This window comes from Triturus cristatus, chromosome 12, assembly GCF_964204655.1.
Source record: "Triturus cristatus chromosome 12, aTriCri1.1, whole genome shotgun sequence".
Classification (NCBI taxonomy): domain Eukaryota; kingdom Metazoa; phylum Chordata; class Amphibia; order Caudata; family Salamandridae; genus Triturus; species Triturus cristatus.
The window spans coordinates 520308477-520332545 of NC_140595.1; the positions used below are offsets into that span (position 1 = coordinate 520308477).

Consider the following 24069-nt stretch of genomic DNA (forward strand, 5'->3'; position numbering starts at 1 on the left):
TGTGTAGATGTCCTAGCCCACCAACAAGCTCATTTTGGCCAGGCAGTTCTCCGAACCCACTTTCTGCTGCAACACCCACAGGCTAGCCACCACTTTTTGGGATGACTTCTTTACAGTTTATGCACAGAATGAGTATCTACAGCCACACTTGCCTCAAACAGAAAATCCTATCCTGTAAGCATCTGTTTGTGTCATGTAGTGCTGTAGAGACAGATACGCCCACCCTACTCTCCAGACGCCTATGGCCCTTGCAGTGTTTTTTACAATCTTTTTTTCTCACATGGATGGACATCTCTCTATATATCAATTTGCTTTGCATTCCATCCTCGCGCACCATGTGGGAAAACATTTCAAACAATGGAATTGATGGCGATGCACATTATCACCAAGAGGAGGATTCACAGTGCCACGTGACTCGAAAGACTACTTTGAAGAAAAACAACTTGCATACATTCAGGCCCAACACTAAATGGCAGGAGTATGCACAGCATTTGAATCTACAGCAATACATGCCACAAACAGATGCTTACAGGGTAACATTTTTCCTTATGAGCTTGAGCAGTCTACCCCTCCGGGTGGACCTGTTCTCCCAGCAGCATGTTAGTCTCCACCCATAGCTATACAACTTAAATTTAGAGATAGAGCGATAGCAGTTAACTGCTTTCAGTCTGCCACCTCAGATGGTGGATTTCATTGTCGCCTCCAGAAGCCCCTCCACTAAATCCATCTAAGCTTGTTGTTGGGAGAAATTTTTAACCTGATGTGGTGCCCGGGACAGTGATCCTTTACAACCAAATCTGTCTGATATGCTTTTTTTTTTTTGTCCTTCGCCCAGCAAGGCCTTGCCATGTGCACGGTAATAGGTTATTTATAGGCCCTTTCAGCCTTTCTACATTTGATAGACCAACTGTCCTCCTTTTTTAAATCACTATTTGTGATGAGTTTATTAAAGGTTTACGCGCGTGTTCAATCCTGTGGCATCGCAAATTGTCTTGGAGGAATATTGACTTGATATTTACATTCCTCATGAGTAAATATTTTAAGCCTATGCCTAGCTGCTTCTCCTGCCCTTAAACTGTTTTCTTCATGGTGATTACGTCAACTCACTGTGCGAGTGAAGTCCTGGTGCAGTTAGTGCAACTGCCGCACACTACACTTTTCCCACACAGATTGGCACCCAGGATGCAGGTAGCCTATTTACCAAGAATGGTGACTGCCTTCCGTGTCAAGATATCCAAACTATCTGCGTTGTTTGCGCCCCTCACCTGTCTAAAGAGGAGAGACTCCATCGGTTAGACTCCAAAACACCTTTACACTTTATTATAGATTGTACCAAGCACCATTGGGTGGGCAGTCAACTTTGTGTGGGGCTCTCTGGTGCACAGAGGACCTTCTTGATGTGGATAGCCCTCTGTATCTGAAAGAAACCCGTTCGTTAGATTCCTCACCTTAGAATATCCCCAGGCGTCAGGCTGGATCCGGAAAGATTTTTCGTCAGCAATACCCCTTGCACGTCGCTAGGCGTCTGCGGCTCCGCATCCGTCAGCGTCGTGCGCCGGAATGACATAGTCGGAGTACTTAGGCGCCGCCCTCGCGTGCTGACATCAGTTCTTCTTTTTTCCGCGCCAGACAGTGCCGATCCGGGAAGAGCTTACCCCTTTAGTCATTTTTTGCCTAAAACTTTTCGGTCTCTTTTGTCTACTCGTCGACTCGAACTGGTGCCGGTAGGATGCCTGGTTGCCTGTGACTCCTGTCACCGACTGATGTCGGTAACGGACCACCATCGCCGGTGCCTTTACTGCCTTGGGGCCGACAATGATGCGGAGTCATGCCTCGACTGCCGGGCCTTGACCTCGAAGGCTAGGCGGGAGCGGTCCCGCAAGCTTCTCGAGCTCCGGCACTCAGCTCCGCGCCGTTCCCGGTCCAGGAGGAGGTCGAAGGACCGGTCGCGTAGCCGCCATCACTGCTCGTCGGGTTCCAAGTCTTCGGGTAAGTCGAAGCATAGTAAGAAGTCCAAGAGACGACATCGCTCTTCGGACTCCCCTCACTGGTTGCGCGACTCGGTCGAGGGTCCGGGTGGTGCCACCCCCGCGGCCCCGCCCGAGCCGAAGGAGCCGCGTCCGTCCCCATACCTGCCGGTCCCTGGGACTGACGCGACTCCGGCGGAGATCAGTGCCTTCCTCTCGGCCATGAGGGGCCTGGCTCCTCCGTCTACGCCTGCCGGCGCGCCTTCGGGCCCCGCGGGCTCGACTGGGAGGTCTAGCGAGCCGGCGCCGCCGTCGTCTACTTCGGCGCCGTCGTCGACTTCGGCGCCGTCGTCGACTTCGGCGCCGTCGTCGACTTCGGCGCCGTCGTCGACTTCGGCGCTGTCATCGACTTCGGCGCTGTCATCGACTTCGGCGCTGTCATCGACTTCGGCGCCGTCATCGACTTCGGCGCCGTCGTCGACTTCGGCGCCGTCGTCGACTTCGGCGCCGTCGTCGACTTCGGCGCCGTCGTCGACTTCGGCGCCGTCGTCGACTTCGGCGCCGTCGTCGACTTAGGTCTCGATGCCGCAGGTCCCCGTGGGATCCAGGCCTGGATCTGTCAATGCCGGTCGATCGCACGACGCCTCCTCCGCCGGCGCCGACACCGGTTCCACCCCCGGCGCTGTCTCTGGACGATGCCGTTCCCCGGTTCAGCCCCGGTCCGGGCCTGGAGCCGTCCGGCGCCGCATCCGATGCCGATGACGGATGACGGTGGCGACTGGGAGGGGTCGGATGACCCTCTGGCCCGCGAGGGCCAGTTATCACAGGACTGGGCAGATGAGCTGGGGGATGCCAGTGGCCTTGACACCTCCCGTGACACTGGCTTCATCTCTCCTCTGACTGTGGCTTCGGAGGAAGGTGCTACCTTTTCTTTGGCGTTGCGTAAGGCGGCCGAAGCCCTCGGGCTGGAGCTACCTACTGTGGCCGTGAGGACTAACCTCCACACTGAAGTGCTCCAACCGTCAGCAAGCTCCTCGGAGCCTCTGCTGCCGTCTAGCGAAGCACTGATGGACGTTCTCAAGGGCACCTGGTCCAAGCCCTCCACAGTACCTCCTGTGGATCGGAACGTGGCCCGACGCCACCGCCCTGCACCGGGCGACCCCAGTTTTCTGTCCCAACACCCCACCCCAGAGAGCCTGGTTATCCAGGCCTCTATTTCCCAGACCTCCTTCCCGTCCGCTCCCCCGGATCGGGAATCCAAGAAACTGGAGCAGTTTGTCAAAAAGCTGTTCTCCTCCCTTAGTTTAGGGCTGCCGTCGATTAACACCGCGTATCTCTTGGACCGTTACTCCCACTCTCTGTGGGATACGGTGGCAGACGTGCTGCCCCTGTGCCCGGAGGAGGCCCGGACACGGCTCGCCCAGGCTCTTGCCGACGGGCGGGACGCAGCGCGGTATGCCATCTGATGTGGTTTGGACACGACGGACTCGCTTGGCAGGGCAATGTCGTCCACGGTGGCGCTTCGTCGTCACGCCTGGTTGCGGTCCACGTCTTTTACCGGGGATGTCCAGAGCACCCTCATGGACATGCCCTTTGATGGCGATCGCCTCTTTGGTGACAAAGCGGACAGTGCGCTGGAGCGCTTTAAGGACTCCCGGGCTACGGCAAAGTCCTTGGGTCTCTCGGCTTCCGCTTTTCGCCCCTTTTGTGGCCAAGGAAGGGGGGCCCCCTCACATCCGCCTAGCCACAGGCCGCAGAACCATCCTCCACGCGGATGTGGATTCCGCATCGGCGGTACAGGGTGTCAACGTGCCGGTCCATCCACATCCACCCCAGCAGCATCCGCCTCAAAGCCTTCCTAGTTCGTGCTTTCAGGCCCATTCCACGCAAGTGGGCGGCAGAGTTCGCCATCACCTGCTCCACTGGTGTTCCATCACTTCGGACAGGTGGGGGCTGCAAATCGTCCGAAGGGGCTACTGCCTCCCCTTCGAGACTACCCCTCCAGCCATGCCACCGCAGTGCCACCGCATGTCGGGGTATCACTTGAATCTTCTACGGGAGGAAGTTGCAGCCCTCTTGGCCAAAGGGGCCTTCGAGCGCGTTCCTGGTCCAGAAGTAGGCCATGGTTCCCAAGAAGGGCAAAGGGGGCCTACGCCCTATCTTGGACCTCAGGAGCGTCAACGCCTTCCCCTGGAAGGAGAGATTCAAGATGCTCACCTTAGCTCAGGTTCTGGCTGCCCTAGATCCAGGAGACTGGATGGTAGCGTTGGACTTGCAGGACGCTTATTTTCACATCCCCGTCCTGCCGGCCCACCGCCGTTACCTGCGGTTCACGGTGGGTCAGGAGCATTTTCAGTTTACTGTGCTCCCCTTCAGCCTCACCAGTGCCCCTCGGGTGTTCACGAAAGTGATGGAGGTGGTCGCAGCTCATCTGCGCAGATTAGGGGTTCCAGTCTTCCCCCTATCTCGACGACTGGCTGTTGAAGGCGGGCTCACCCCAGCAAGTAGTCTCCCACCTCCAGACTACGGCCGACCTCCTGCATTTGTTGGGGTTCTCCATCAATGTGCCAAAGTCGCATCTGAGTCCCTCCCAAACGCTCCTCTTTATCGGGGCGGTTCTGGACTCGGCGCAGTTCCGGGCTTATCCACCGGACCAGCGGATCTGGCATATTCAGTATCTGATTCCCATCTTTCAGCCTCTATCCCGGGTTTCGGTCAGGTTGGTGCTGCGGCTTCTGGGTCTTATGGCCTCCTGCATCCTGCTGGTACATCACGCCAGGTGGCGGATGCGGGCACTGCAGTGGGACCTGAAGTTTCAGTGGGCCCAGCATCGGGGCAACCTGTCCAACCATGTCTTGATCTCGGAGGGCACCGCAAAGCAGTTGCAGTGGTGGCTCACAGACCGCGGTTGGGTCAGCGGCAGATCCCTCTCCCTACCCCAACCGGAGCACGTAGTAGTGACGGATGCATCCCTCCTGGGATGGGGGGGGCCACATGGGGGAGGCGGAGATCAGAGGACTCTCGGAGTCTTGGCTCCATATCAACCTTTTGGAGCTGAGAGCGATCCGACTTGCACTGAAGGCATTCCTTCCCGTTGTCTGGGGAAGTGTGGTGCAGGTGTTCACGGACAACACCACCACCATGTGGTATTGCAACAAACAGGGCGGGGTGGGGTCGTGGACCCTTTGTCAGGAGGCTCTGCACCTCTGGACATGGCTGGAACATTACGGCATCACCCTGGTGGTTCAACATCTGGCGGGCTCTCTGAACGCCAGAGCAGACTAACTCAGCCGTCGGTGCATGATGGATCACGAATGGCGCCTCAACTCGGACGTGGCGCAAGGCCTCTTTCGGCAGTGGGGAGACCCTTGGTTAGATCTATTCGCCACCGAAGAGAATGCGCAATGTCAGCAGTTCTGCGCGTTGGAGTTTCCAAGGCGGCACTCGCTCGGGGACGCCTTTCCTCGCGAGTGGAGTTGCGGTCTGTGTTTAAGCCTTTCCGCCTATACCACTTCTGCCCAGAGTGCTGAAGAAGATCAGGCGCGGCCGGGCCCAAGTCATCTTGGTGGCTCCGGATTGGGCACGAAGGTACTGGTATCCCGAGCTACTCAGTCTGTCGATCGATCCCCCGATACGACTGCCTCTTTGGGAGGACCTTCTGTCACAGCAGCAGGGAACGGTCCTCCACCCGAACCTGTCCAGTCTCCACCTCCATGCGTGGAGATTAAGCGGCGACAGTTGATGCTATTTGACTTGCCTCCTGAAGTCTGCGATGTGATTCTGGCAGCCAGGCGTCCCTCCACAAATTTGTTGCATGGTGCACAGCAAAGGCTGTGGATCCCCTTTCCGCCCCTCTTTCTGAGGTTCTCCTCTTTCTTCTCTCCATGGCCCAGCAGGGCTCTGCTCTAGGCACTCTTAAAGGTTATCTTTCAGCTAGCTCTGCTTTCTTGCGGCTTCCTGATCAGCCTTCTCTTTTCAAATCCCCTGTTTCTCGCTTCTTCAGGGGCATTACTCACATGTTTCCTCCTGTCCCTTTCGTAATGCCTCAGTGGGATTTGAACCTGGTATTGACATATCTGATGTGCGCTCCCTTTGAGCCACTTCATAATTGTCCCCTTCGTCTTCTCACTCTTAAGACTGCTTTCCTGGTTGCCATCACCTCTGCTAGAACGGTGAGTGAGCTCCAGGCTCTATCTTCTAAGCCTCCTTTTCTTTCTGTCCATCCGGACAAAGTTGTTCTCCGGACTCGTCCTTCCTTTCTTCCTAAGGTGGTGACTGCCTTCCACATCGGGCAGTCTGTCACGTTGCCCACCTTCTTTCCGCCTCCACATCCTTCGAAAGAGGAAGAGAGGCTCCACCGTCTGGACCCAAAACGGGCGCTGTCCTTTTATTTGGACCGCACCAAGCAGTTCTGGGTGGATGACCAGCTCTTTGTGGGCTACGTGGGCGCTAAGAAGGGGAGGGCGGTACACAAGCGAACCATCTCTCGGTGGGTCGTATTGTGTATCAAAGCTTGTTATTCCTTGGCTAAAAAGGAACCTCCTGTAGGGCTGAGGTCCCATTCCACTCGGGCCACGGCGGCGACAACTGCCCTGGGTCGGGGAGTCCCCTTGCAGGAAATCTGTCAGGCAGCAATGTATGCATCGCTGCACACGTTTGCCAAGCATTATTGCCTGGACAGCCAAGTCCGGAGAGACGGCTTCTTTGGCCGTTCTGTTCTCCAGGACTTTCTGGTGTGATCTTGGTTCGCAGACCCACCACGGGGTTGGTATTGCTGGGGTATCTATTCTAAGGTGAGGAATCTAACTAACGTGTTTCTTTCAGATGAACAAGTTACTTACCTTCGGTAACGATGTATCTGTAAGAAACATTAGTTAGTTAGATTCCACACCGACCCACTCATCCTCCCCGTTCTGCGAACCGACATCTAGGGTTAAGGTTATCCTTTTCAGGGCCCTAGACTTTTTTGGCACCAGTGTCAGTCTTTTGCATGGCTCTGCGTTCCTGGCGCGGAAAGATATGTACAAGAACTGACGTCAGCGCGCAAGGGCGGCGTCTAAGTACTCCGACGTCATTCCGGCGCACGACGCCGACGACGGACGCGGAGCCGCAGACGACGCCTAGCGACGCGCAAGGGGTATTGCTGACGAAAAATCTGTTCGAGGCATATGAGCTGCAGATTGTACACTTAGCATAGATCGCCATCTGGTGTTGGGCCCGGATGTTTGCAGTTTGTTTTTCTTCTTGGACAGTCTTTGGAAGTCACGAGTTTGGTGACTCCTCCTTCGGTCCGTACTGCGCATGGGCTTCGGCTCCATCCTCAGATTGTTTTTTTCCGCCATCGGGCTCAGATGTGATACTTCGTGCTCCGGCTTCGAACTTCTACGGTTCCAGCCTCGACGGAAAATCCTAGTTTCTTCGAGTTTCTTCATCATCATCTTCATCTCTCGAAGCGGCACTTTTCTCCATCCCGTACATCGGCACCGGCCTTCGGGCCCTCCTCGACTCCGGTCCCGGCCGATGGAAAGGACTCCGTTCAAAAAGTGCCCAAAATGTGGGTCTAAATTTCCCCACACCGACCTCCATCAGGTGTGTAATCTTTGCCTCTCTCCAGAACACGAGGCCAGAGACTGCCCCGCCTGTAAGTCTTTTCGATCGAAGAAAACCATCCGGGATCGAAAAGCTCGACGCACCATGGCGCACTCATCGTCTGCAGCTCCACCGGACATCTTCGGAGACGGCGCCGAAGCTTCGGGGCAAACACACACCGAGCAGGAAGAAGACGTCGTCAGCGCTTCCAAGGCCGACGACTCCGCCGTGGAGGACATCACACCGGCGCAGCGGGTCGTGAGTACTGTGCCCCCTCCCACCCCCGCGCCCAAAACCAAAGAGACTCAGGTTACTCCCTCGCCTGCCGGCCTGGGCAAAACCAAGACCAAAGCTTCTATCACCCCACCACCTTCGGGCCCGGTGTCGAAGCCTCCAAAGTCTCACGGCAGCTCGGGATCGAGCCAGCCGACGCCCGGTGCCGAAAAACAGCATCCGGCACCGAAGAAAGCAATATCCAGCTCGACTCCGAAGCCACCGGTGCCGAAGCCTGGACTCTCGGTGCCGACCAAACACAAACACAAATCTGTCGGCACCGACGCTCCGGCGCCGAAAACTCCTTCGACGCCGAAAAAACCGGAGGCCCCAAAAAAGCATGGCGCACACAAACCATCGAAGCCCTCGGTTCCGAAATCACCGGTGCCGACGGATGATTCGGCGCCATTGGCTCTGTTTACACCAGACCCTTTACAAAAGACTCTGTCCAAAGATCCAAAGACTGGGCTATTGACTTTAATTATCAAGAAAAGACGCCTTGATACTCCGGCTCCTCCTCCTCCACCCAAACGGAAGGACTCTGCTACTTCTCCCCTCAGAGTGCCCTCCCCACTACCGCCTCCCCTCCCTCCTCCACCTCCTCCACCCCCTCCCCCTCCCAGGTCTCCGCCACCTTTACCTCACTACTCTCCGACCCCGTCCCCAGATCCGGATGACGGGGACCCGGACAATTACCCGGCGGACGCCCCAATGGATCCCACTCCACCGGGGACCCCAGACCCATGGGAGGATTACAATAACCCTGATGTACCCGATATACCTCAGGACGACCTATACTCATCCAGGCCGTCTCCTCCAGAGGACTCCTTAGGGTTCCATCATTTAGTGCAGAGAGCAGCACACTACCATGGGGTGGACATGCACACTGAACCAGTGGAAGACGACTTCTTACTGGATACATTTGACATACAGGACAAATCCACTTCTATTTTACCCATGCTTAAGGGTGTCACCAAGCATGCCGCAGAGGTGTTCAAAGACCCTGTCAGGGCCAGGGTACTAAACCCTAGAATAGAGAAAAAGTATAAGGCGGCACCCACAGACCCTGCATACATTAAGGGCCCTGCTCCCTTAGATTCCCTAGTTGTCTCTACAGCTAGAAAGCGGGCTAACTCCCAGTCCTCAGGAGAAGCCCCACCGCCAGACAAAGAATCCAAACTCCTAGACGCGTCTGGCAAGCGCACCGCCTCTCAAGCTGCAAACATGTGGCGCATTGCAAACACACAAGCGCTACTTGCGCGCTATGACAGAGCACACTACGACGAACTCGAGGCTCTTATGCAGCACCTTCCCGAGAAACACAAGCGTAGGGCTCATGAGCTAATACAGGAGGGTAAACTCATTACAAACACCTCCATTAAGTGTGCCCTCGATGCAGCCGACACTGCTTCTAGAGCCATAAATACCAGTGTCCTGCTTCGTCGCCATGCCTGGCTCAGGATCTCAGGGTTTAAGCCTGAAGTCCAGGCGTCCATACTCAATCACCCCTTTGACCAACAAACTCTCTTTGGGCCCAAGGTAGACGAAGCGTTGGAAAAGATGAAAAAGGACACAGACAGCAAAGTCTATGGGGGCACTCCAAACACAAGCCTCTAAACGTTCCTTTCGACGCTGCTCCTTTCGTGGCACAGGCAGAGGCTTCTCCACCGATAGCACCTCTACCTCCTACAAATCCCCTCCTCAAAATACCTTTTCAAAGGGCAACCAAAGGGGTGGTTACAGAGGCAACAACAATAAGGGCAGGGGCAAAACTAACAACACCCGTTCTGCCACCCCGCCCACACAATGACTTCCCTCCGTTCCCCCCAGACCATTCCACTCCGGTCGGGGGCAGACTACAAAACTTTATCCACGCATGGGAGTCCATAACATCGGACAAATGGGTGACCCAAATCATTCGGTCAGGGTACTGTCTCGAGCTAACATCTACCCCACCCAATATCCCACCAAGGCATCGTCCAATGTCTCAAGAACATTCCACACTGCTCAAACAGGAGGTACTCTCCCTCCTCCAAAAACACGCTATAGAGCAGGTCCCCATCAATCAGCAAAATCTAGGGGTTTACTCCCTATATTTCTTAATACCAAAGAAAGACGGGACCCTCAGGCCCATTCTGGACCTCCGGCCTCTAAATGCCTACATACATTCAGACCATTTCCATATGGTCACCCTACAACAAGTCCTCCCGCTCCTCTGTCAGGGAGACTTTCTCACAACCTTGGATCTGAAAGACGCATACTTTCACATTCCAATACACCCCTCTCACAGGAAATACCTCAGGTTCGTGGTGGACGGGCAACATTACCAATTCACGGTTCTCCCCTTCGGGGTCACCACCGCACCACGGGTGTTTACCAAATGCCTAGCGGTAGTAGCAGCACACCTCAGACGTCAACACATTCACGTCTTCCCTTACTTAGACGACTGGCTGATAAAAGCCGCGTCTTACCACCAATGCGTGCAGCACACAAACAGCACCATCCAACTGCTCCACCAGCTAGGCTTCACGGTGAACTACCAAAAGTCCCACCTCATACCATCTCACACAAAGCAATATCTCGGGGCCACTATAGACACCTCCAAAGGTATTGCCTATCCAAACTCAGCCAGAATCACAAGCATTCAAGCCTTACGCAAAACATTCCTTCCCCAACACTCTCTTCCAGCAAGAGTGTTCATGAAGCTCATAGGAATGATGGCGTCTTGCATCTTTATAGTGCCCCATGCAAGACTCCACATGCGTCCACTTCAAGAGTGCCTAGCACAACAGTGGAACCAGGCCCAGGGTCAGCTGATGGATCTGGTGTTGGTGGACGGCCGCACACATCACTCTCTGCAGTGGTGGAACACCACAAACCTTTCCAAAGGGCGGCCGTTCCTGGACCCGGTTCCTCAGGTGATTCTAACAGCGGACGCATCTCTCTCTGGCTGGGGAGCGCACCTCCTACACCTCACAATGCAAGGTCTATGGACGCCACAGCAAAAATCGCTCCACATCAACCATCTGGAGCTCTTGGCGATCTTTCTAGCCCTAAAATCTTTCCAAAAACAGATTTCGGGCAAAGCAGTCCTCATTCGCACAGACAACATGACTGCAATGTATTATATCCAAAAACAGGGGGGGACACACTCTCCCCAGCTCTCCCGCTTAGCCCAGAGCATATGGAGATGGGCAATTCCCCAAAACATCTTTCTCCTGGCACAACACGTTCCAGGCGTACAAAACACCATGGCAGATCTGCTCAGCAGACAAACGCAACAACTACACGAATGGGAACTGCATCCACAAGTTCTTCAGCCATTCTTCCAACAGTGGGGGCATCCTCAGATAGACCTCTTCGCCACCCACGAAAACAAAAAATGCCCAAGCTTCGCCGCCAGATACCCACACCCATTGTCCAAGGGCAATGCGATATGGATGAACTGGTCAGGCAGATTTGCATACGCCTTTCCACCTCTCCCACTAATTCCATTAGTGGTCAGGAAGCTACAACAGCACTCCCTCACACTCATTCTGGTAGCTCCGACGTGGGCCAGGCAGCCGTGGTACACCACGCTACTACAACTATCAGTGGTACCACATCAAAAACTGCACCTATCCCCATGCCTCCTAACCCAGAACCATGGAGAAATCAGGCACCCGGACCCAGCTCAGCTCAACCTGGCGATCTGGCTCCTGAAATCTTAGAATTCGGATACCTTAACCTTCCCCCTGATTGCATGAACATCATCATGGAAGCCAGACGTCCTACCACTAGAGCATGTTATGCCGCAAAGTGGAAAAGATTTGTTATTTACTGCCGTAACAATACAATCAACCCTTTAGATGCATCCATACAGCACATCATATGCTATCTGCTCCATCTTCACAGGTGTAACCTGGCATATTCATCCATACGCCTACACCTAGCAGCGATCGCTGCTTATCTACAAAACAGACAGCATTTATCACTCTTCAGAGTGCCCGCTATTAAAGCCTTCATGGAAGGCCTTAAACGAGTAATTCCTCCCAGGGCACCACCTTCCCCTGTATGGAATCTAAATTTAGTTCTTACACGACTAATGGGTCCGCCCTTCGAACCAATGCATAAATGCGAGCTACAGTTTCTCACCTGGAAAACAGCTTTTCTCGTAGCTATCACTTCCCTTAGAAGGGTTGGTGAAATACAAGCGTTCACTATACAGGAACCCTTCATACAAATACATCACAGCAAGGTCATACTTCGCACAAATCCGAAGTTCCTGCCCAAGGTCATTTCCCCCTTCCATCTCAATCAATCTGTGGAATTACCTGTCTTCTTCTCGCAACCTCAATCTGTTGCAGAAAGGGCCTTACACACACTCGATGTAAAAAGGGCCTTGCTATACTACATACAAAGAACGCAACCCTTCAGGAAGACTAAACAATTGTTCGTCTCCTTCTCTCCACCACATAAAGGCAACCCCATTTCTAAATCAGGGATAGCTAGGTGGATTGTAAAATGCATACAGATTTGCTATCAAAAGGCAAAAAGAACATTATCTGTTCCGCCTAAAGCCCATTCTACAAGAAAGTTAGGGGCTTCTATGGCCTTTCTAGGGAATATACCCTTAGATGACATCTGCAAAGCAGCCACATGGTCTACACCGCACACCTTCACAAAACATTACTGTGTAGATGTGCATTCCAAGCAGCAAACTAGAGTGGGCCAGGCTGTACTAAAGACACTATTTCAAACCACTGCAACGGATATCGGTGGTCGCCGCTAAGGTTGGGTACTGCTATATAATCTATGCTAAGTGTACAATCTGCAGCTCATATGCCTCGAACGGAATATGCTACTTACCAGTATGCATCTGTTCTTGGCATGTAGAGCTGCAGAGTTGTACACGCCCACCCGCCTCCCCGGCTACCTGTATCCGTTCCAGTACATCTTATTTAGATACTACACACATGGGTTTCTCACTATAATTACCAAGCTCCATCATTTCCCTGTTGGCGAAAAACAATCTGAGGATGGAGCCGAAGCCCATGCGCAGTACGGACCGAAGGAGGAGCCACCAAACTCGTGACTTCCAAAGACTGTCCAAGAAGAAAAACAAACTGCAAACATCGGGGCCCAACACCAGATGGCGATCTATGCTAAGTGTACAACTCTGCAGCTCTACATGCCAAGAACAGATGCATACTGGTAAGTAGCATATTCCTTCCGGATCCAGCCTGACGCCTGGGGATATTCTAAGGGGAGGAATCTAACTAACTAATGTTTCTTACAGATACATCGTTACCGATGTTATGTAACTTGTTCATTAGGGTATGCTACACAGTGACAAAAAAAGCAGCCACTGGAAGGCCTGTAGGCCCTTTCCATTAGGACCAATCCTGTCCTTGATCTTTCAGGCTGCATCGTGGGCTTAAGATTTTGTGTAGATTGTAGCAAGGACCTGTGAGTGGCAGTCAACTGTTTGTGGCGTTCTCCAGAGTGAATGGGACCTTGTCGAGGTGTTTCGTCCTCTGCATTGTTATGCTACATACTTGCCAAGACGCACCCACTGGAAGGCCTGAAGGCCCTTCCCATCAGGGCCAGTCCTGCCTTTGATATCTGTTAGGCTGCATTTACGGCTTCAATGCATATTTTCATGCATCATAACTACCTTGATAGCCAGGTCCGTCGGGAAGCACTTTTCGTCCTCTGGGTTATGCAAGACATTTTAGTCTGAGCACATTCCACAGATCTTCTACCTTGAGGAGGCACTGCTTTGCTATCTATTCTAAAGTGAGGAATCTGCAGTTTGGTTAATCCATCAGAAGAATGTTACTTACCTTTGGTAATGTTCTTTCTAGTGACTTCTGTAAACATATGACTTGCTGCCCTCCCCCTTTCCGTCGAGTGACTTCCCTACATATAAAGAGGTTCCAATTTAACGTTGAGCACACTGTTACAAACAGTTGTTCACGCTCAGCGTCTGAGGGCGCGGAAAGGGAAACGAAAGAAAACTGACGTCAGCACACTGGGCTGAGATATTATTACACTACCAGCACTGCTGAGGATGGTTGTAATCTCAAATACAAAGTCAGTATTATTTTTTAATTTATTTGCAAGATAACATTACAACTTACATGTGGGACTCCATCATATCATTATTCTGGTGCTAATTGAATACGCTGTTTGTATTGTTAATCAAGCTGAAGGGTTACAGTGAATGGAGCTAAAAAGGTTTTGTATTTCGGCAGAAACTATTTTACATTGAATTTGGGGAATAAGAAAATGAAAAAGCAGAACATTATGATGTTAAAAAAATAAAAATCGACTTGGATTGTTTGGCGTAATTGATTTTGCAGATGTATCCCATTATAAGTGCAAGTAATAATTTGTTTTTTTCCATCAAGGGGCCTGATGGGACACCATTCAAATCATCGAAACAGTTAAACAGAGTTGCATCACAAGAGACAACTGTATGTTCCAAGCCAGCTGGTAAAACCCATAGCTGCCAAACACCCAACATTTCTAGCAGCACCAATAAGGCCCAGGTCAGTAAAACAAGATAATTTCTTGATTACTTTGAATGTATTTTTTGTTTCCTTTTGAGAAGCAAAATACAACTGGTTACAAAAATGACAAATTCAGTTAAAGCATTTTTCTTCAAGTGTTTATTTTGTAAATATATACGGTAACACTAATAAAACTGATTTCAAACTTTACAGAATAGACATTGCTAAAAAGTGTATCATATTTTTTATTTAATCACGCGGATTACATCTTTGCAAATATACTGCTGTTGGAACACTTTATAAAGGACTGTCCTGTCTGGGCTTTTCTTTAGAAATAGGAAATGTACATTTATTACAAACGCCCTACTCAATACTATGCAACAATTTACACATATAAATAAGTTGATAGAAATGCTTTTGAATGGCATTGCGTAAAGATTCTTAACCCTACCCCCGGAGGGGATGGGGAGGGGCGGGGGGGGGGGTTCTAGTACCACATCTCCCATGTGTAAATAATAGATTGTCCCTAAATACCAAGGGTTGAACATAATTTGGAGTGAGGGGCCTTATCACTGGCACCAGGTGAGTCGCTTGCTGCCGCATTATTTTAACAAGCATTTCCTTATGGGAATAAATGCGATAGTTACCTATAACCCTGACTGTGGGCACCTACTACTGGCAACAAAGGATATCAACTTCAATCCCAGTGGCTGACATTCTCATTATTCAATTAAAGTGCACATGCCTGAGAGTGTGTGGCACTTATCATAACTGATAACATGAATAACGCAGTTCCATCACAGCCCATAGAGGGCACCACAGTGATCATTACAACACCATGTAGTTGTAATTCCTACCTCCTAAAGGGTGCTTGTAACATTGAGTAATCACATTAAAAACATATTGCGTATGAGCTGCATTGAGAAATTACATTCTAAAGCCTACGGCATATGCATCATTTTTGGAACTGAGCACGTCCGTAAAGACCACCTTCTACCCTTGGGGGGTTTCTCATAACATGAAAATTCCCATTGGACCAACTCCGGCCATAGTCCTGGTCGCTAGAGAAAATGATCCTCCACGATGTAGAACACCAGTTCCAGCCCCAGGGAAGCTTGTCAATTTATCATAACCCTTGAGGAGTTATTCTTTACAGGTCCCCAGAGGCTTATGGTGGGGACTTTCCAATTCTTTTTTTTGGTTGAGGGCTCCTGCAGCTCCCCTGCCATCTTTGCTTCATCAAGGAGGTGACCCCGTTCTCCGGGGGTCACCATACGCCAAAAAGAACCATTTTCCTAGGCAAATGTGGCCGGGCCCTGCAAGGCATTATGGGGCGCTCCTCCGGTAGCATGCATATCGTAGCAGTGGCTTCCCTGCTGTTCTGAGTAGAGACACGGCCTTTTGTTTCCCCGCATAGGGCAGTCTTTCGCAGTACCTTCCAGTCTCTGAGGGCACCCCGTGTGCACCTGACGCAATGGAGAGCAGCTCTCCACCCGGTCAGGAAACTCGCGGGCTGCCACAGGAGCCAGCCCGTCTCTTCTGGTCTGTCCACTCCAGCGTGCAGTGCGAGGAGACCAGTGGCAGCATGGGGGGTGTGCAGTGGCACGCCCCCCCTTTTCTCTTATCCTGGGCCCCCAGCCACCTTCACGGAAGTGCGACGGCACTCCACAACTTATGCTCATGCTTCTTTGTCGGGCCCTGGGATGGGATCCTGGGCTGCTTCATATGGAGTGTGACGGCACTCCACTACTTTGCCTTCTCCTGGGGCTGGCCCCCAGGACCTGACCCACCCGGTGGGGGGTGTGGGACACCGGCAGTGGAGCCCTATGTGCTTCGTTGTCCTGTCTGCAGAGGTCGCCTACGCTCACAGGAGCAGATCTCTGGGCCCTAGTTAGGCCCATTTAGACGATATTGGTCTCTTTTCTCCCCTAGTGGACAGCCCTAGCCATCTGGAGCACTTTCTATAGGCCTCCAAGAGGACAAACTCTGCAGGGTGCTGGTTTCACTGGCTCCCAGCGCCCGCCTTTCACCTGGTTTCCTCTTCTGGGCTTCTGTCCACTGCGCAGATACCCAGGCTTTCCCCACTAATCCTGAATTCACTCTTGAGTTAGAGGGACAGTCAGGGGATTCCTCCTTCCAACTGTCCATGGCGTTAGCCTCCAGTCCTAGTGTTCCTCAGCCAAAGCACATCCCAGAGAGCGCTCTCCTCCTGCGCAAGACCTTTTAATGAGGGGCAGAGGATGCTAGCAGGAATTCACCTCTGGCCCATCCTGCAGTGCCACATCCTCTCTGCCCCGGTTTCAACCTTCCTACACAGGCCTCTGGGATACTTCAATATGGCGTGGTCCAGGGGTCCCATGCCACATGGTCTCTGAAAAGCACACTCAAATCCCTAAAGCCCCCCCTCCTCCTCACTGACATCGCTGCTCAAGCCTGGAACAGGCCTGGTGCCAGGCACCGGGTGACAGCTGACTGATGCTGAGCAGCTTCAACCCATCTCTCCCTCTGGGAGAGAAGACCTCAGTCCTGTGGATTGCTTGCCATGAAGGACTAGTCCTCTGATGCTACAGCTTGGGGCGTAAGGTAAATAATCCAGCCAGGCAGGGTCACAAAAGGCCTGGGCTGTGCATTGGAGCCAAGTTGGAGGAATATGACATTTCTCTGGATGACCCATAAACGGTACAGAATTATGTTTACATGCATGCTCAAAAGTGGGAAAGACAACATATTTTGTTTATAGGGAGGTGAGGCAGAGGCTGAAAACTTTAGCCAGGTTGCACACTTTTAATACATAATCCTCTTTTACCTGTGACAAGTAATGTGTAGGAAACCCTACCTTCTCTCCCAGAACAGTGGCGAGTATTACATCACTGCACCAAAATCGGAAATGTGCTTTTAGCTGTCCCAGTACTCTAAGCACATTTAAAAATAAAGAGCCTATAAATATTTAATTGCAACATCATTTCAAGTGAAAGAGCTTTTGTTTGTTTTATACAACCACTAAAATCCAGTTCCATCACACAGTCAACTGTCGTCACAGGATTTTGTTCTTTCCTTCTGCACGGACTTGGACAATAACAGTCAATATGATCCTCAAGAACCTTATTTTGACATAGTGCTACCTCGGGATGGAGATGGGCCATTGGAGGACTATAATGTAGATCCTCAAGACTACAGTTTAGGACCATATCCAGTCAGGACTTCGCCTACGAATAATACCACTCCTATCAAGCTATCATACAATTTGCAGCTGACCAATACCAAGTCAAGCTACTTGTGTTGGAAGCAGAGGACATTTTGGGGGCGGGGTGTGGAGACACTTGCAAAGACAGATCTGGGCAATTCTTACCAATTTTAGAATATGATTAAATGTGCAGGTGACAATATCAAATAACCTGTGAAAACACCAGGATCTAGAAAAATGTAAGCCTATATCACCCACTATACTATAGATCATTTCCTTGTTGCCCTTGTAGTAGGGAAGAGATCATGCCTCTAGTTTACTGGGGATGCCCTTCCTCCTGATAAATATAGTAAAAATTAAGACATGGTAAAAGGAAACACATCTCGGGGGGGGGGGGGTGACAAAGCAGTAGCATGTTGCCAGCTTTGTAGACCTTCTATCAAGATATGATTGCTATAATTGGATGGGAATGGAGCAACTGAGTATACACCTACAACAAGCATACAATAAGAGGGGGAGAGCGCGCTGGTGCAGAGGACAAGATAATATCAAATGCCATCATTAGCTGCACCCTGGGTGCAGCTGGCTCCGCCTCCAGAGGTCAATATGAGCATTTTTCTTAGGCGACTTGCATGGTTACAAGTGTTGGATTGTACCCAGAAGTCCAGTAATACTATTGCATTCTTTGATGACTAGAATCTGTTCGGCCTCAGGTAGATATTAGGATCCCAAAAAATCAAAGAAGATACCCTGCCAAGGCCATTGGGGACTGAAAACTCCTTTTCCCAAGATTGGGATTCGAAAACATCAAATCAGGTTGTGCAAAAGTTGCAGCCACAATGCAGGGCCAAACTTCCAAGAGTATCAGCCCTTTCAAGAGGGACAGGCACTGAAATCCTATACACAAGGAGTATACAGTGGTGGAGGAAATGGTTGAGGTGGCCCTGAAAAGGGTGCCTCAACCTTAAAACACTGACATACCATCCATGGCCCAATTGCGCAACATCTGCGCAGTGAAGAATCCGATAATTCCTTCCACAATGGGAGTAAATAATCACCAACAAGCATGTCCTATCCCCTATCCAGTAAACTGTCACCTCACCTCAATGTAATGAAATCATTCACTAACTCAAACGACTGTGGCTAGAGGAAGTAGAAGCACTTCTAAGCAAAGGTGCTATTGAACCTGTGTACAGAAACTTTTCTTTATCATCCAATTTCAGGAATTTTTAATTTAATTTACAAGCAAAAGCATTCAAATCAAAATTTTAATGGGAAAGTTGGAGCTTTTTCAAAGTGTAATTTTATTTCTAAAAGGCAAAGCAATACACTAGATTCTACAATATCATGTTTTCTTTTCTACCTAATGCATGCTCTTTTTGTTGCGGCATATCCAGGCCACCAGTAAAACTTACTAGATTCTGTTTCTTGTAATTGCACTGGTCCCACGAATCAAGATGAGGATACCAACCTGATTTTTAGCATCCAATTTTATATTCATTCATATCTACAGAGCTTTTAAAAAGTTTACATTTAGCTTTACGTACATGTATTTTATTGATTTATTTATAGTAATTGAATTTTTTAAACCAATGCGTACCCCCTGAGTAGACCTTGTTGACCCATAAGGGGTTTGTGGACCACAGTTTAAGAGCCACTGATCTAAGTCAAATGATCTGATAATGAGCCATTCACACTTAAATCCAGCTCCTACAAGAGTACATACTGGTGGTGAACAGCGACTTTGCGGACCCGTTAAGAACAAGTTCTCAAGTGGCAGATGAATCTCCAAGTACTGTAACAATATTTTCAGAACTGGGACACGCCCAAAATGGATTGATTTGTCTTCACAGAAAACATAAATTAATCAACATTCTCCTTGGGTACTCACAACCATAGTCCATGGCCAGTAAACTATTGAACAGTTCAGGGATATTTGCTTATGCTTATTCTCCAGTACATCTTATCCCCTATATTTGATAGACTTCTACCCGCAGATTCCTTACCTTAGAATTATCCCGAGGCATCCGATTGGATCTGAAATTTTTTAGTGAGCAGTACCCCTGCGCAGCTGTAGATGGTGGTGTTTGTCATCACGTGGCATAGTCTGTGCCGGAAGTGGTGTGTGTGGTGCCTATATAGGCACCACTCCAACACGCTGATGTCAACTAAAGCTACCCCTTAGTAATTTTTTGACTAAACGTTTTTCTACTGTTTTCAGTCTTTTTGAGTTTTTTCCTCCTGATGGGGCAGAGATGTCATTAAGAAAGGCCCACTTTAATCCCTGTGTGCATTTCTTCCTGACTTTGCCAAAGAGTCGTAGGTTATTTATTCGTGGAATATGACCTGCGTTCACGGCTGCCAACAAGTTAATCTTTCAGGTCTGTCTGAGATAGGTGGAAAGGAGGGATAGATTACAAATAAGAAAATGCATTTAATATATCCTGTTTTTATCCCTTTGTTACAACAGTTAACAGGATGTCCCCACAAGTGTATGATTTGGCACTCAGTATCTCTGTGAAGCAGCCTTGTAAAATGTAACTAATTTGCATGTTGTGGAATTAGGTTGGGCAGGGGTGGCATGAGTATGGACCTAGTGTGCTATAAGGTTAATTGTGGACAGGTGGATTGTAGGCATTTAGAACAGAAGCTTTGTTTCAATAGAACGTTTATTTGTATTCTCCTTGAGCAGTAGGGTACCATGGCAATTGCAAAAGGTGTATTTGTCTACTAAAAGTACTTAATTCACCGTTTAAATAGTGTTTTATTTTTTGCTGAGCTTTTTGATTGCTTTCATCTATAGTTTAATGGTAATTAACTTGAAGCTATAGCTTAATTTGTTTTTCTGTAAAGAGAAGATCTGGAAATTGGTAAAGTGCTAGCAAGTGTATTGCTTAAACATATTGTATGTTTGTCTTTTCAGCATGGAACAAGATTATTTCGCTCATCCTCCAGCAAAAGTTGCCAAAGTCAACCAAACACTAGCCACAGTCCGTCACAGGCGAACAGACCTCATCAAAGCAGCAAATACAACAACCCATCTTATCAGGGAAAAAAGCGGAAACATAAGAAGGAATCTGTCTCAGAACTTAGTAGATAGGTGCCTATTTTTATTGTTGCATTTTGTGAAATTACCTTGTGGTACCGGCATGGATTTGGCAGCAACATCGGGGATGTGTGTTCAAAGGTTTCAGATTATTCAATGCCGATTCGCTACCACATTTTTACCACCTTGCCTCAGAGGGATCTTGAAGACATAAGACTAAAAAACAAACATTAAAAAAAAGTGTCTATGAAGTAAAAAGGCTGATCCTTTAATTGCTGTCTGATATAAAAGGGTTGCCTAGACACAAAGCGTGAGCTTGTCCAATGTAGCTCTCGCCTAATCCACCTTCATGCTGAAATATGGAAAGAGGAGCCAATGTGTGCAAGAGTGGCTATTTAAGAAAAATTATAAAAAGAAATACTGGCTGAAGTAGGAGAGGTTTGGGGTGGCCTATTTAAGAGAAACCAGACTTTAAAATACTTAAATAAATATGTGCATGTTTTTAAGTACATACTTTTTATGGTATACATAATTAGCATATTCTAGAAAAAAATTGCATTTGTAATAGTGATTGTGTTAATCATTTTCATATATTACCTTTATAAATGCATTGTTTTCAAAGGATTAGTTTGGAAATATTACATCTGTTCTTTTCATAATTGGCAGAATGTAGAGTATTAGAAGCACAACTTCTGTAAGTGAATCAAAATGACTTCACAATCCAGAAAAATCATTTCAATGGAAAACTAAATGTACAAAATATATTTCTCTGAGAGGAAATGTTTGTGACTAGAAACTGTTAAACCAGCTTTTTCTATTGCTTTTCATGTGTTGTTACATTGCCTCTGCAAAGTTTTTTTTCTTTAATCTGCGCAGGTCCCCATCTATTTTAAAATATAAAAGTACTGGTAATTTTATTTTGTATTAACAACCTGTACATTTCAGAAGTATTCACATATCTACTTACCACATCATTTCTGTGTTACAGTTCTATTATAGTTTTTGCCAGTAAATCTCTGAGGTCATTTTATTGCTAAGTGATTTGTTTTCTTTGCAATAAAATCATCATTGGTATAAAAGTCAATTTTGGGAATGCAGATTACTTATTTTAGGATTTAAAGATAGAATTCTGCTCAGTTCATAGCTAACTTACAGAGCCATTTAGCACCTTATGCTGGGTGGTCCTTCAACTAATGCTTTCGGTCCAGGCTAATCTAAGGCATTTTGGAACCGATTCCCCAAGATTAAAACAAAAAAGTAACCTCATCAAAGATTGTCAACTGTGTATGGAAATTTATATTTTAACATTTTATACTCAAGTGTAAGTTTATTTGTATTTCATGTGGTGTTACTAACTAAATATGGGGAGCAATTTTTGTCACTACAGTGATTTCCCTTCAATTCGTGAGTTTAGTTTAACACTGAGCAAGTATGCAGATCTAAAAATCCTCATACATTTTTAATCATTAAATTTGTTCTATGCAAGTGTGAATTTAATTCTGAACAGGTCTTATTCATCTATGTAACAAGAATAAGGAGTACTTATAGCTTCAATGGCCTAGAATACATCTATATTTTTAAACAAAGTGCATAGGTTCTTGTTCAGAAATACAAGTGTACGTATTTTGAGAGAAATAAAGTACCTTTTTATCTGGTAGCTTTATTCTCCATCCATTTTTAGTAATAGCATTTTAATGGACTTCCTTTCAATGATTGTAAAGTTTGCTACTCTGTGCAACAGTTGTCTTTAATTTCTCATATGTTGCTAAGGACAGACTACTACTCCAAAATAAGGCCAGAAATGTTGCCAAAAGAACAGAATGAAGCAGAACAAAAATGGATGCTTGATTTCAAGTCTTAGAGAAAAAACATAAGTAAAAGCTACAAAACATGATTACGGTTGCAGCAACTACATTAAGAGTATTTATTCTGATAAGCTTTTAACTATCATGTAAATGTTTTACTCCATTTCATAGATGTTTGTGTATGATTTGACAAAATACAGTAGTCCAAAGTCACTGAACAAGTGCATGCATGGCTACTGAACAGACTACAAATATGTATTATTTTAGAATTGTCTTATCTATTTATAGGCTAGAACTTTGACAAGCGTAATGTTAAAAACACACTTTTTAGGAACTTTACTGATTAAAATAATACTTTCGAGTTGAATTCTATGAGAAAGACAAAACCAATCATCATAGAAATAAACTTTTTGATGTTTTACTTCAAATAGGATGAATGTGTTCCAAAGATGTGGAAGTTACAATAGCAATAAAAGCATAAACCTAGTGTAATAAGTGGGAGAATGTAAATGTTTCCATTGTTTTAAATTTTGAATTCATCATTTTGTTCAGATTGTATAACCACCATCTGATATTTAGACTTTATTTGCAAACTGCAAGAAATCGTACCATATTATATGTAATCACAGTATTATTTTTGTTTTGAAGATGTTGTGAATTATCTAGGTTTCTATGTTCAGCTGCTTAGGGAACAAATGTAAATTTTTTATGGTGACCCAGTATTGTTGGCTGCTATCAAAGAAATGTTCTAAATATGTAATACTCAAACAGATAAGAATTACATTGAACACACTGAAGTGTTCCTACACATTACCCTTGTGTAAATGTAATCTGGAGGGTGCTGACGTTATTGTTCAAAAAGCATGTGTTTGTTTATATTAAGGTGGTGGTATGGCAAGAAATGTATTGATTCCTTTGGGAATCTTATGCTTGCCTCGATTTATGGGTTTCATAAATTAAATGGGCAAACCTATTTTCCTGTACTACGATACATTTCTGTTTTGTTCTTTTTGTAAACATATCTTTGAGGGTGAAAGGCAGAAAGAAAATATATTTGTTTAAAACAGCCTTTCCATAATCAGCATTGTATTCATACACCTGCTGTATATCTTGCAAATGTTTATTTAAATAGAACAGTGGAACTGTTCATTTTTCAACCTGAAGTAAAATACTTTCAAGAACTTTTGTTGGCAGATTCCTTTGCTTTGTCTTGTATGTTTCTCTTATCTATGTGGCCTGGTCTCATTGTTTGTTTATGAAATGCTCTTGTGACTATCATTTAACAATACATTTTTAAGCCCATTATGTGATGTTTTTCAGCATTTCTAAAATGCACAGATATGTTTGGGAATTTTTAAAACTCAGTATATGCTTCTTTGAAAGTAACTTTAATCTTGTACACTTTCTAATGACAAGTTGGCCAGTTTGTGCTTACTTTTGGATAGCTATATTCTAGAAAATCCTTTCAATGCTGCTTATTAGCATTTTCAGTAAACAAAACCAGAGTTGCCATGAAAGCGAACCTCTACCTTAATGTGAACTACGTATATACAATTTGCATCATCAGCAATTGCACAATCAAAAATAGAGATGAAATCTGAGTTATTTGAAGTACACATCAAGCATGTTAATCCCCACAGAACATATAGCAGATGGTGTTTACATTTTTGTTTATTTAGCCCAGTGGTTGACTGAATCTACTCTTCAATGT

At 47.6% G+C, this 24069-nt stretch overlaps 1 protein-coding gene across 1 annotated transcript in view; it reads left to right on the plus strand.

Annotated features, from left to right (window-relative positions):
- Positions 1-23539, plus strand: part of TENT4B (terminal nucleotidyltransferase 4B) — a 298913-nt gene extending 275374 nt beyond the window's left edge. The window contains exons 11-12 of the mRNA XM_085639324.1: positions 14222-14362; positions 20431-23539. Of these exons, the coding sequence (XP_085495450.1) occupies positions 14222-14362; positions 20431-20607 (318 nt within the window). The 3' untranslated portion in view covers positions 20608-23539. The remainder of the gene's footprint in view (positions 1-14221; positions 14363-20430) is intronic.
- The last annotated feature ends 530 nt before the right edge of the window (positions 23540-24069 follow it).